Source organism: Pristis pectinata, chromosome 3, assembly GCF_009764475.1.
Source record: "Pristis pectinata isolate sPriPec2 chromosome 3, sPriPec2.1.pri, whole genome shotgun sequence".
Classification (NCBI taxonomy): Eukaryota; Metazoa; Chordata; class Chondrichthyes; order Rhinopristiformes; family Pristidae; genus Pristis; species Pristis pectinata.
This window is the reverse complement of record NC_067407.1, coordinates 212,617-226,190: the sequence shown is the minus strand read 5'-3', so window position 1 is coordinate 226,190 and position 13,574 is coordinate 212,617. Positions and strand designations below refer to the sequence as shown.

At 47.3% G+C, this 13,574-nt stretch overlaps 1 protein-coding gene across 1 annotated transcript in view; it reads left to right on the top strand.

The window, feature by feature from the left end:
* slc25a24 (solute carrier family 25 member 24) overlaps window positions 1-8,534 on the top strand; it is a 43,406-nt gene extending 34,872 nt beyond the window's left edge. Inside the window, exons 8-11 of the mRNA XM_052011950.1 lie at window positions 1,872-1,979; window positions 3,602-3,769; window positions 4,560-4,710; window positions 6,570-8,534. Coding sequence (XP_051867910.1) covers window positions 1,872-1,979; window positions 3,602-3,769; window positions 4,560-4,710; window positions 6,570-6,754 — 612 coding nt within the window. The 3' untranslated portion in view covers window positions 6,755-8,534. The remainder of the gene's footprint in view (window positions 1-1,871; window positions 1,980-3,601; window positions 3,770-4,559; window positions 4,711-6,569) is intronic.
* The last annotated feature ends 5,040 nt before the right edge of the window (window positions 8,535-13,574 follow it).

The following is a 13,574-nucleotide window of genomic DNA, read 5'->3' as shown; positions in this document are numbered from 1 at the left end:
AGACAAAGAAGGAGGTAGTGTTGGGTCTCTTAAAGAACATTAAGGTGGATGTATTGGTATTGGTTTATTATTGTCACTTGTACCGAGGTCCAGTGAAAAGCTTGTCTTACAAACCAATCGTACAGGTCAATTCATTACACAGTGCAGTTACAATGAGTCAGTACACAGTGCATTGAGGTAGTACAGGTAAAAACAATAACAGTACAAAGTGTCACAGCTACAGAGAAAGTGCAGTGCAATAAGGTGCAAGGTCACAACAAGGTAGATCGTGAGGTCATAGACCATCTCATTGTATAAGGGAACTGTTCAATAGTCTTGTCACAGTGGGGTAGAAGCTGTCCTTAAGTCTGGTGGTACGTGCCCTCAGGCTCCTGTATCTTCTACCCGATGGAAGAGAAGAGAGAATGACCTGGGTGGGTGGGGTCTTTGATTATGCTGGCTGCTTCACCAAGACAATGAGAGGTAAAGACAGAGTCCAAAGAGGGGAGGCTGGTGTCCGTAATGCGCTGGGCTGTGTCCACAACTCTCTGCAGTTTCTTGCGGTCCTGGGCAGAGCAGTTGCCATACCAAGCCGTGATACATCCAGATAGGATGCTTTCTATGGTGCATCTGTAAAGGTTGGTGAGAGTCAAATGGGACAAACCAAATTTCTTCAGCCTCCTGAGGAAGTAGAGGCGCTGGTGAGCTTTCTTGGCCGTGGCTTCTACGTGATTTGACCAGGACAGGCTGTTGGTGATGTTCACTCCTAGGAACTTGAAGCTGTCAACCCTCTCGACCTCAGCGCCATTGATGTAGACAGGTGCATGTACACCGCCCCCTTTCCTGAAGTCAATGACCAGCTCTTTTGATTTGTTGACATTGAGGGAAAGGTTGTTGTCATGACACCATTCCACTAAGCTCTCTATCTCCTTCCTGTACTCCGACTCATCGCTGTTTGAGATACGGCCTACAACAGTGGTATCATCTGCAAACTTGTAGATGGAGTTAGAGCAGAATCTGGCCACACAGTCATGAGTGTATAGGGAGTAGAGTAGAGGGCTGAGGACACAGCCTTGTGGGGCACCAGTGTTGAGAATAATCGTGCCGGAGGTATTGCTACCTATTCTCACTGATTGCGGTCTGTTTGTTAGAAAGTCAAGGATCCAGTTACAGAGGGAGATGTTGAGTCCTAGGTCTTAGAGTTTGGTGATGGGCTTGCTTGGGATTATTGTATTGAAGGCAGAGCTGTAGTCAATAAACAATAGTCTAACGTAGGTGTCTTTACTGTCCAGATACTCCAGAGCTGAGTGTAGGGCCAGGGAGATGGCGTCCGCTGTGGACCTGTTTCAGTGATAGGCAAATTGCAGTGGGGAGGTTGGACAAACTTGGGTTGTTTTCTCTGGTGCGGTGGAGGCTGAGGGGAGATCTGATAGAGGTTTAAGATTATGAGATGCATAGATAGACAGGCATTATCTTTTACACAGGGTTGAAATGTCTGTTACCAGAGGGGATGCATTTAAAGTGAGCGGGGCAAGTTCAAAGGAGATGTACGGGCAAGTTTTTGCACAGAGTTGTGGGTACCTGGAATGTGTGGCCAGGGGTGCGGGTGGAGGCAAACATGATAGAAGCGTTCAAGAGGCTCTTAGATAGGTACATGAATGTGCAGGAAATGTAAGGATATGGACATTTTGTAGGCACAAAGGATTAGTATAGTTCGGCATTTGATTACTAATTTAATTAGTTCAGCACAACATCGTGGGCCGAAGAGCCCGTTCCTGTGCTGGGCTGTACTGTTCTATGTTTTAAGAGATTCCCATTAGGTTTGGACAGGGATAACGGATTAACTCTGGCTTAGACCTTCTTGATTTTTTCACACTTGCTCTGTCTTCCAGTTGAAGAAACTGCTCGCACAGGATCGTCAAAACATTCGTACCCATGAGCGGTTTCTCGCTGGATCTTTTGCTGGCGCAACAGCTCAGACCAGCATTTATCCAATGGAGGTATGTACCGATCAGAAGAGATCCCAAAACCACGAGCGATCTCAGATCCTTGAGAGCCCCAATCACAAGATTCTCCCAGCTACAATCTGTCCATATCTCCACAAGACCCTTCCCAAACACTTACATCTCACCCCACCTTCGAATTTGCTTCCTTTCTCCCTTGCGAGTTTATCCAGCTCACAAACTCGTTCTGTTCCCAGCATCTCAAAGGGTTAGATGCATGGAAATAGGCCCTTCGGCCCATCGAATTCATGCCAACCTTCGAGTACCCATCTACACTAACCCCATTGGTCCATAGCCTTCTATGTCTTGGCGATTCAAGTGCTCGTCAGATACTTCGTAAATGTTCAGGGAGTCGCTGACTCACCAACCCCTCAGGCAGTTCCAGATTCCAACCATCCTCTAGGTGAAAGAAATCTTCCTCAATATCCTCTAAACCTCTTACTCCTCACCTTAAAACTGGTCTTAGACACCTTGCTATGGGGAAAAGTTTCTCACTACCTACCCTATCACTGCTCCTCTTAACTTGCTAGATGCCCTGTCCAAGCCATTTACCTGTAGGTCTGACTACCCCACCTGATTGTTTCTTCTATCAACAGTTCCACTGCCTTTATACTCACTCCAGGTCAGCTTCATCATGTCCTGGATGACCCTGGAGAAACATTCTCACCCTTCTCTCCAAGGTCTCTCCCTCTCTTTCTTTATAACCTCCTCTGGCCCACTAACCCTTCAGGCTTTTCGCTCTGGGTCTGCCATGATCTTAATCACTTCACATTGTTGGCTGTTTCCCTGATATCAGTGAACTACAGTAAAATTCCTATAATCTGCTGTCCACCTTCAGAAAACCCAATGTTGCAGCATCTGGCTCACCAGATGTTTGCTTCATTTCCCCCTCCCTAGGACAAAAAGCCCTGTTTCCCTCCCTCCCTTTAAATCCACTGGAGCCCACCTCCCGTACTCCTTTCCAACTCCTAGAGCTACAGAATTATCACTCCCTTTAACATACTTAGCCCCAGTTCTCTTTAAACTCACTTAGTTCTGTTTCCTATGCTCCCTTGAAACTTACTGAATTCTCTGAAACAGTTATCATTCCATTGTGTAATATCTTTTTAAAAATGAGAATTAACAATATCCAATAGTCGGGAAAATCTGCCAGTCCGGCACCAGTAAAGTCCCAAGTGTACCGGATTATCGGAGTCTTCCCATATGTCTGAGTGACTAAACTTGTTTCAGTGTCCTCCTGATGGAGGTGAAACTCACTCCACCCACTCGAAGTGATCGGATGTGGGTTTCCCAGCGAATGGATGTCAAGATCCAGGGCCTCCCTTTCTAAAGTGCAGGAATGAGGAATCTGATGTTGTCTTAGCTTGACTGAGGGATCCACTGTCCAGACAGACCTCGCCTTCTGGAACATCACACCAGGGATTGGTTGCCCACATCTGGTTCTCATTGGCTGGAATGCACCAATCAGAGCCCACAACCAAGGTCAGGTGGAATTTTCTTTAATTATCAGAGACTCCAGGTGAAACCCAATGGGTCCCAGGGATAACAGGCACAGAGTTCAGAGTGAATGGTGCTCAGCAGGGAGACCAAACCTCTTGCCGTTTTTTGATCATCACTAGGTCCTGAAGACCAGAATGGCCTTGCGGAAGACCGGACAATACTCAGGAGTAGCAGACTGTGTGAAGAAGATTTGGAAGAATGAAGGATTGATTGCATTTTACAAAGGCTATATTCCGAATATTCTGGGCATTATCCCCTACGCTGGCATCGACCTGGCTATTTATGAGGTGGGTCTCTAGAGTTGTGGAGTCGCAGAGCAATAGGATGGCGTAGCATTGGAGGTAGCCCAAAGGAGGTTCAGTGGGCTAATTCCTGGGATGAGAGGGTTGTCCTGTCAGAAGAAGCTTAGACCTTTTGGGTCTCTATTTGTTGGAGTTTAGAAGAATGAGGGATAACCTTATTTCAGTGTATAAGATCCTGAGGGGGCTTGACGGGGTAGTTATCAAGATATCTAATTCATGAGATAGTCACAAACAAAGATTTATGAGGATGCTGCCAGGACTTGAGGGCCTGAGTTATAGGGAGAGGTTGGACAGACTAGGTCTTTATTCCTTGGACTGTAGGAGATTGAGGGGTGACCTCATAGAGACATATAAAATCATGAGGGGATATAAATCAGGTGAATGCACACAGTGTTCAAAAGTAGAGGGCATAGGTTTTACAGTGAGAGGGGAAAGATTTAAAAGGGACCTGAAGGGTGACTTCTCCACAAAGAGGGTGGTGGGTATATGGAACGAGCTACCGGAGGAAGTGGTTGAAGCAGGTACAATAACAACGTTTAAAAGACACTTGGACAGGTCCATGGACAGGAAAGGTTTACAGGGATGTGGACCAAACACAGGCAAATGGGACTAGCTTGGTAGCCACTGTGGTCAGCATGGACGAATTGGGCTGAAGGGCCTGTTTCTGTGCTTCTATGACTTTATATGGTGATGTTGCATATTGTGCAGAGAGCTGGGGATGTGTAATCTCGCTGGTCCCTCTCATTGCTCCTGCCCTTCTCTCGCTCCCACACAGACATTGAAGAAGACCTGGCTGACTAAGTACGCCAAGGATTCTGCAGACCCGGGGGTACTGGTCCTGTTAACCTGCGGCACCATCTCCAGCACCTGTGGCCAGCTGGCCAGTTACCCACTGGCCCTAGTCCGGACACGGATGCAAGCACAAGGTGAGCAAATCCGAGGAATTTTCCCAGCCCCCCATGGGTAACAGCGGAGCCGGAGGGGTGGTTCCCATCATGCCCCGGGTGTGACCCATCCCCCACCCCGGTTGTGACCCCAACTCCCTCTACAGGTGTGACCCCACCTCCCCCTGTACCAGGTGAGACCCATCTCCCTCCCCAGGTGTGACACCCCCCCCCTCGCTTCTCCCTCCCTGGGTGTGACCCATCCCCTACCCCGGGTGTGACTCCCACTCCCTCCAGGTGTGACCCCATCCCTGGTGTGACCCACCCCCACCTCCCTCTCCAGGTGTGACCCACTCCCCCACCCCAGGTGTGACCCCCCCCACCCAGAGTGTGACCCCCACCACTCCCTGTCCAGGTGTGACCCCATCTGGGGTGTGACCCCCACACTCTCTCCAGGTGTTGACTCCACCCCCCCCCCCCCCCCCCCACTCAGTGTGACCCACCTCCCTCCCCAGGTGTGAACACCCCCCACTCGCCCCTCCCTCCCTGGGTGTGACCCATGCCCCATCCTGGGTGTGACTCCCACTCCCTCTCCAGGTGTGACCTAACCCTCCCCCCCACCCCGGTGTGACCCCACCCCGGATGTGACACCCTCGCTCCTCCCTCCCTGGGTGTGACCCATTCCCCTCGCCCCGGGTGTGACCCCCCCCCCCCCCCCACCTGGGTGAGATCCCCCCCCCTCCCTGGGTGTGAATAAAAACCAACCCTCTAAAATGAACCAAAAACCGAATGTCACCCGAACGCTGATCCTCTGCATGCTGGAAACCTGAAGTAAAGTCAGGAAGGTTGAGCTACTCGGAGTGCGTTCATCAGCAGGACCTGAGGAGTAGTTATTGCCTGGAAACTTTAACTCTCTCTCACTGAGCACAGTGCAGAGGGATCCAGCTGCTCGTCTGAACGATTCCCAGAAAGTTAGGTAGGTTCAGCAAGTTGTTGGGAGGGCAATTGGCACCTTGTCCTTCATTGCAGGAGGGTTAGTTCAGGATAGGAAGTATTCTGTTATTGTTTTAGCCTGTACTACCTCATTGCACGGTGTAATGAATTGATCTGTATCAATGGTATGCAAGATAAGTTTTTCATTGTACCTCAGTACAAGTGACAATATTATTGCAGTTGTACAGGGTGTTGGCCACACCTGAGTACTGTGCACAGTTTTGGTCCCTTTACCTTGTTAAGGAAATACTGCCATCCAGAATAGATTCACTGAGCTAATTACTGGACAGGTTGGGTCTGACTTGCATGAAGGTTAGATGAATGAGGGTGACCTCACTGAAACATCTCAGGCCCTGAGGGGACAGGACAGGGGAGATGTGGAGATGTTTCCACCAGTGGGAGAGTCTCGAACGAGGGAGCACAGTTACAGGATTAGGGGGTGGACATTTAAAACTGAGGTGTGTAGGGACTTCTTCTCACAGAGGGAGGGGAATCTGTGGGATTCTCTGCCCCAGAGGGTGTGGAGACTGGATCACTGGGGGAATTTAAAGAGGAGGGAGGTAAATGTTTGAAAGATCAGGGGATTGAGGGCAATGGGGAACTGGCACAGAAGAGGAGATGAGGCCTGGGGCAGGTCAGCCATGTTCATATTGTATGGTGGGATGGAACTGAGGGGCTGAGTGGCCTCTTCCTGCTCTGATGTTCTTGCTGCTTGACCTGCTGAGTACTTCCAGCATTTTTGGTTTTTGAATTGATCCAGACCTCAATGTGACTCCATTCCCACCCCAGTGGTTGGCTCTCTGTTTCCCGAGTTTGTACGGTTACCAGCCCAGTCCCTGTCAGGGTAACGAACAAACATTATTCCCTGTTGTGACGCCTTGTTAACACAGGAACTAATGTCTTTGCAGCTTCGTTGGAGGGAAAACAGCAGCTCAACATGATGGAGCTCTTCCGGAAAATTGTGGCCAAAGAGGGCCCCTTTGGGCTCTACAGAGGGCTGGCCCCCAACTTCATGAAGGTGATTCCTGCTGTTAGCATCAGCTATGTGGTCTACGAACGCATGAGGATGGCTTTGGGAATACAGTCCACCTAAAGCCAAAAGTATCCACTCAGGGAACAGATCTCAGCAAATCGCCAAATTCCACTCACTGCTTGTGTCTGTCAATCCAACCCTGAACCCTAGACCCTCAGTCTCCACCTCCCCAGCACTCAACTCCCAGATCCTTATCCGTTACAGTTCCAAGAGTCAGAGAGTCATACAGTGCGGAAACAAGCCCTTCAGCCCACTGACCATGCTGACCAGCGAGCACTCATTGACCTGAGCCTACACAAGAACTCCATCCACCACTTTGGTACCATGTTCTCCAAACCCCAGCCTAACAAACGTTTATGAATCACAGATTTGAGTGTTAACCAAGAGAAAATCTTCTACTTGTGGTGTGCGGAAGGTCCACATTTGGACCATCTTTGAGAGATTTCCTAATTTCCCTCCAGAATGCCAGGCAATTGGGCAACTGGTTACTGGGGAAAGTGAGAAAGGCAGAGGAAATTAGGGGAAATTGTGGGTTCTGTGGGTGGCACAGCAGGTAGTCGCTGCCTCACAACCCCAGAGACCCAGGTTAAATCCTGACCTCCGGCACTGTCTGTGTGGAGGTTGCACGTTCTCCCTGTGACCACATGGGTTTCCCCCCGTTGCTCGGGTTTCCTCCCACATTCCAAGAACTGTGGGTTGGTAGGTGCAATAAATTGTCCTCCCAGTGTGTAGGTCAGGGGTGGAAAAAGTCATAGATTCATGCAGCGCAGAAATAGGCCCTTTGGCCCAACTGGTCCAAGCTGGCAAAGATGCCCATCCAAGTTCATCCCATTTGCCCCCATTTGGCCCATAACCTTCTTGCATTCCAAACTTCCACAGTCTTGTATTTCTTTTAAGATGTCCCAAAGCATTTTGCAGTCCAACCAAGTGACTTATTTTAAACACAGTTCTTTTTATAATGTAGAAATCACAGCTTCAATTTGCACAGAGCATGGCCTCACAAAGAGCAATGGGATCATGACCATGTTATCTGTTGGTGAAGGGATAGATATCACCCACATCAGATATCACGGAATCTGGCAGATTTGATGGGAATGTGGGGAGGTTAATAGAAGTGGAAATTGGTGTAACATTGGCCCTTGGTGGTCAGCATGAGCCAAGAGGCCTGTTTCCGTGCTCTGTGACTGTATGACATGTAACGAGCTTGGACTGAAGGACCTCCTGCTGTTCCTGACCCCGAACATTGCACTGCTGTTGATGGTGGTTAATGTTGGTTAAATCTTGTTCTGCTCTTGATGTTCTTGTTCTGGTGCATGCACTGCTTCTGGGAACCCTCCAATCAGTTACTACCCAGCTGAGAAGTGCACATCATGCCTTCTGTCGGTAGTGGGAATCATTGTGTGAATTGTTACAGAATATTTCCCAATACCTTCAATCTCTGGGAATAAAATTTTTGAATTTGCTTTCAGTTTGGCTTTAATTCTGCAAATTGTTAAATAACCCTTTGCTCCTGGTAGAGTACATTTTATTCAAATCAAATGCATTTAACAAATTTGCTTTCAGTGTTCAGTTTGCACTCTGTGCCTTTTCAGTGGGTGGGGATCCTTCAATGATTTGAGTCAGCGACTTTCCTGGTTTGCCTCAAGCATGACTCAGCCTGTGATACACCTTAAATAAGTAATGGCACTAATTTGAGCAGAGCGTAGATTCAGATTAAATCTAAAGTGATCACACACGACAGATGGATCTGTTTCTCTTCCTTGCTCCTGTACTTTTGTATTTCTTTTTATATTGGATTTGCATGGATTTTTATCAATAAATTACTATGGTGTATTTACAACAGTTTGTGGAAACTGCTTCATGTTCACTGTTCTGACACAGGAGTCATTGATTACTCCCTCACTTGATGAAACTACACTTAACGTTGAACAAAGTCCATCAACACCTGTGGCTGCTGGTGGATGATCACATAGGCACACATACTGGAAACACTCAGAGGATTGGGCAGCATCTGTGGGGAAAGAAACAGAGTTAACATTTCAGGTCTGAAACCCTTTGTGAGAATGTAAACCACAGACACTGCCTGACCTGCTGAGTGATTCCAGCATTTTCTGAATTAACTTAGACTTCCAATTTTTTGATTTTTCAGCACGAACACCCCAATGTGCAGAGAAATGAGAATGAATGCATGCATTCTGCAATGCCATGTAGCCACTCACAAACACCCCAATACAGACACTGCACCAAATGCATTTCATAAATATAGTTCTCACTTGGAACACTATGACTTTAAATGAGCCACACAGAGACCAGACTGCAGATGTGACAGATCTTCATTTAGCATAAGCAGACATTCAGCAGGAAAATCTATTGGCAGAATCTGCCTGAACTCAAAGTACATTGAGTCTTCATATAATCACCTTCTGTGATCTTTGTGCTCAAGACAATCTCAATAGTTATAATTGCACAGTTGATTTCAACATTTTCAGTGTAGACACATGACCATAAAATCACACAAACATAGACATAAAATGACACATTTACAATGGGGGTACATCTCAGCTGACAACATAGAACAGTACAGCACAACACAGGCCCTTCGGCCCACAATGTTGTGCCGACCTTTAAACCTCGCCTAAGCCTATCTAACCCCTTCCTTCCACATATCCCTCTATTTTAAATTCCTTCATATGCCTATCTAGTAATCTCTTGAATTTGACCAATGTAACTGCCTCCACCACCAACCCAGGCAGCACATTCCATGCCCCAACCACTCTCTGGGTAAAAAACCTTCTTCTGATACCTCCCTTGAACTTCCCACACATTATTTTAAAGCCATGCCCTCTTGTATTAAGCATTAGTGCCCTGGGAAAGAGGTGCTGGCTGTCCACTCTATCTATTCCTCTTAATATTTTGTATACCTCTATCATGTCTCCCCTCATCCTCCTCTACAAAAAAAAGTAAAGCCCTAGCTCCCTTAGTCTCTCCTCATAATGCATACTCTCTAAACCAGGCAGCATCCTGGTAAATCTCCTCTGCACCCTTTCCAACGCCTCCACATCCTTCCTATAATGAGGCGACCAGAACTGGACACAGTACTCTAAGTGTCGTCTAACCAGAGTTTTATAGAGCTGCATCATTTCCTCGTGGCTCTTAAACTCGATCCCACGACTTATGAATGTTAACATCCCACAAGCTTTCTTAACTACCCTATCTACCTGTGAGGCAACTTTCAGGGATCTGTGGATATGGACCCCCAGATCCCTCTGCTCCTCCACACTACCCAGAATCCTGCCATTTACTTTGTACTCCGCCTTGGAGTTTCTCCTTCCAAAGTGTACCACCTCACACTTCTCTGGATTGAACTCCATCTGCCACTTCTCAGCCCAGCTCTGCATCCTATCAATGTTCCTCTGCAATCTTCAACAATCCTCTACACTATCCACAACATCACCAACCTTTGTGTCATCTGCAAACTTGCCAAACCACCCTTCTACCACCTCATCCAAGTCGTTAATAAAAATCATGAAAAGCAGAGGTCCCAGAACCAATCCTTGTGGGACACCGCTAGTCACAGCCCTCCAATATGAATGCCCTCCCTCCACCACAACCCTCTGCCTTCTATAGGCAAGCCAATTCTGAATCCACATGGCCAAGCTTCCCCAGATCCCATGCCCTCTGACCTTCTGAAGAAGCCTACCATGTGGAACCTTGTCAAGTGCCTTACTAAAATCCATGTAGACCACATCTACTGAACTAGCCTCATCAATCTGGTCACCTCCTCAAAGAACACTATCAGGCTTGTGAGACATGATCTGCCCTCACAAAGCCATGCTGGCTGTTCCTGATCAGACAATGATTCTCCAAATGCCCTTAGATCCTACCTCTAAGAATCCTTTCCAACAGGTTGCCCACCATAGACGTAAGGCTCACAGGTCTGTAATTCCCTGGACTATCCCTACTTCCTTTTTTGAATAAGGGGACAACATTTGCCATCTTCCAATCCTCCGGTACCATTCCCGTGGACAATGAGGACTCAAAAATCCTAGCCAGTGGTTCAGCAATCTCCTCCCTTGCCTCGCGGAGCAGCCTGGGGAATATTCCGTCAGGCCCCAGGGACTTATCTGTCCTAGTATTTTCTAACAGCTCCAACACATCCTCTCTCTTGATATCAACATGCTCTAGAACATTAACCTTACCAACACTGTCCAGAGCGTCATCAAGACCCCTCTCCTCTGTGAATACTGAAGAGAAGTATTCATTGAGGACCTCACCTACTTCCACAGCTTCCAGGCACATCTTCCCATCTTTATCCCTAATCGGTCCTACCTTTACTCCTGTCATCTTTCTGCTCTTCACATAAGTGAAAAATGCCTTGGGGTTTTCCTTACCCCAACTCGCCAAGGCCTTTTCATGCCCCCTTCTTGCTTTCCTCAGCCCCTTCTTCTTTCCTTGCTACCCTATATTCCTCAAGAGACCTATCTGATCCTTGCTGCCTACACCTTATGTATGCTGCCTTCTTCCTCCTAACTAGATGTTCCACCTGTCTTGCTATCCATGGTTCCTTCACCCTGCCATTCTTTCTCTGCCTCACCGGTACAAATTTATCCCTAACATCCTACAAGATCTCCATAGTACATTTTCCTTCAAAACCAGACAATATCCAGGCCTGGACTGATAGGTGACACGAAATATCTGTGCCACACAAGTGCCGGGCAATGACAATATTCAAAAAGAGAAAATCCAGCTATCGGCCCCTGATGTTCAATGACATTACCATCACTGAATTCCCCCACCATCACTATTCTGGGGGTCACCACTGACCAGACATTGAACTGGAGTAGCTATGTACACAGTGTGGCTACATAGAACAGTACAGCACAGAAGCAGGTCCTTCAGTCCACAATGTCTGTGCCAAACATGATGCTGAAGTAAACTAGGTCACTTCTGCCTGTACATGATCCATATCCCTCCATTCCCTGTACATCCATGTGTCTTAACAGTCTCTTAAACACCACTATTGTATCTGCTTCCACCACCACCCCGGCAGACCAACTTACATTTTAGCTCCCCAAAGCCTGTCTACTGTCTCCAAGGCTCAAGGTTTGCCTGGATGAGTGCAGCTTCAAAAAAATTCAAGAAACTCCACACTGCACAGGACATCAAGCACCCCGTCCACAACCATTCACTCACTCAACCACCAACTCACAGCAGCAACTCACCAAGACTCCTGAGACAGCATCTTCAAAACCCACCACCTCTGCCAGAAGAAGGCAAAGGGCAGCAAAAGCAGGGGGAACACCGCCCTCAGGAACTTGCCATCCAAGCCACACTCCATCCTGACTTGGAAATTCACAAGATGTTGGAGGAACTTAGCAGGTCAGGCAACATCTATGGAGGGAAATGGACCGTCAACGTTTCAAGCTAAGGCGCTTCATCTGGACTGAAAGATAGGGCAGAAAAAGACAGTATAAAGAGGAGAAGAGGAGAAGGGTGGAGTAAAAACACCTAAGTTAGACTATTGTTTATTGACTACAACTCTGCCTTCAATACTATAATCCCAAGCAAACTTGTCACCAAACTCCGAGACCTAGGAATCAACACCTCCCTCTGTAGCTAGATACTTGACTTTCTAACCAACAGACCGCAATCAGTGAGGATAGAACCATAGAACCATAGAACACTACAGCACAGAAAACAGGCCATTTGGCCATTCGGCCATTCTAGTCTGTGCCAAAACTTTATTCCTTAAGTCCCATTGATCTACACCCAGTCCATAACCCTCCAGACCTCTCCCATCCATGTATCTATCCAACTTATTCTTAACACTTGAGAGTGAGCCCGCATTTACCATCAGATGGCAGCTCATTCCACACTCCCACCACTCTGTGAAGAAGTTCCCCCTACTGTTCCCCCAAACCTTTCCCTTTTCACCCTAAAGCCATGTCCCCTCGTACTTATCTCTCCTAATATAAGTGGAAAGAGCCTACTTGCATTAACTCTGTCTATACCCCTCATAATTTTGTAAACCTCTATCAAATCTCCCCTCATTCTTCTACGCTCCAAGGAATAAAGTCCTAACCTGTTCAATATTTCCCTGTAACTCAACTCCTGAAGACCCAGCAACATTCTAGTAAATCTTCTCTGCACTCTTTCAATCTTACTGATATCCTTCCTATAGTTAGGTGACCAGAACTGCACACAATACCCCAAATTTAGCCTCACCAATGTCTTATACAACCTCACCATAACATCCCAACTCCTATACTCAATACTTTGATTTATGAATGCCAGGATGCCAAAAGCCTTCTTTACAACCCTGTCAACCTGTGACGCCACTTTCAGGGAATTATGTATCTGAACTACCAGATCGCTATCTTCAGTGCCCTACCGTTTACTGTGTATGTCCTACCTCGATTTGTCCTTCCAAAATGCAACACCTCACACTTGTCTGCATTAAATTCCATCTGCCATTTTCTGGCCCATTCCTCCAGTTGGTTCAGATCCCTCTGCAAGCTTTGAAAACCTTCCTCGCTGTCCACAATGCCTCCAATCTTAGTGTCATCAGCAAACTTGCTGATCCAATTATCTAGATCATTGATATAGACAACAAACAACAATGGTCCCAGCACAGATCCCTGAGGCACACCACTAGTCACAGGCCTCCAGTCTGAGAAACAATCATCCACTACCACTCTCTGTCTTCTCCCACACAGCCAATTTCAAATCCAGTTTACAACCTTCTATGGATACCTAGTGTCTGAACCTCCTGAACTAACCTCCCATGTGGGACCTTGTCAAAGGCCTTACTAAAGTCCATGTAGACAACATCCACAGCCTTTCCTTCATCTACTTTCTTGGTAACGTCCTCAAAAACTCC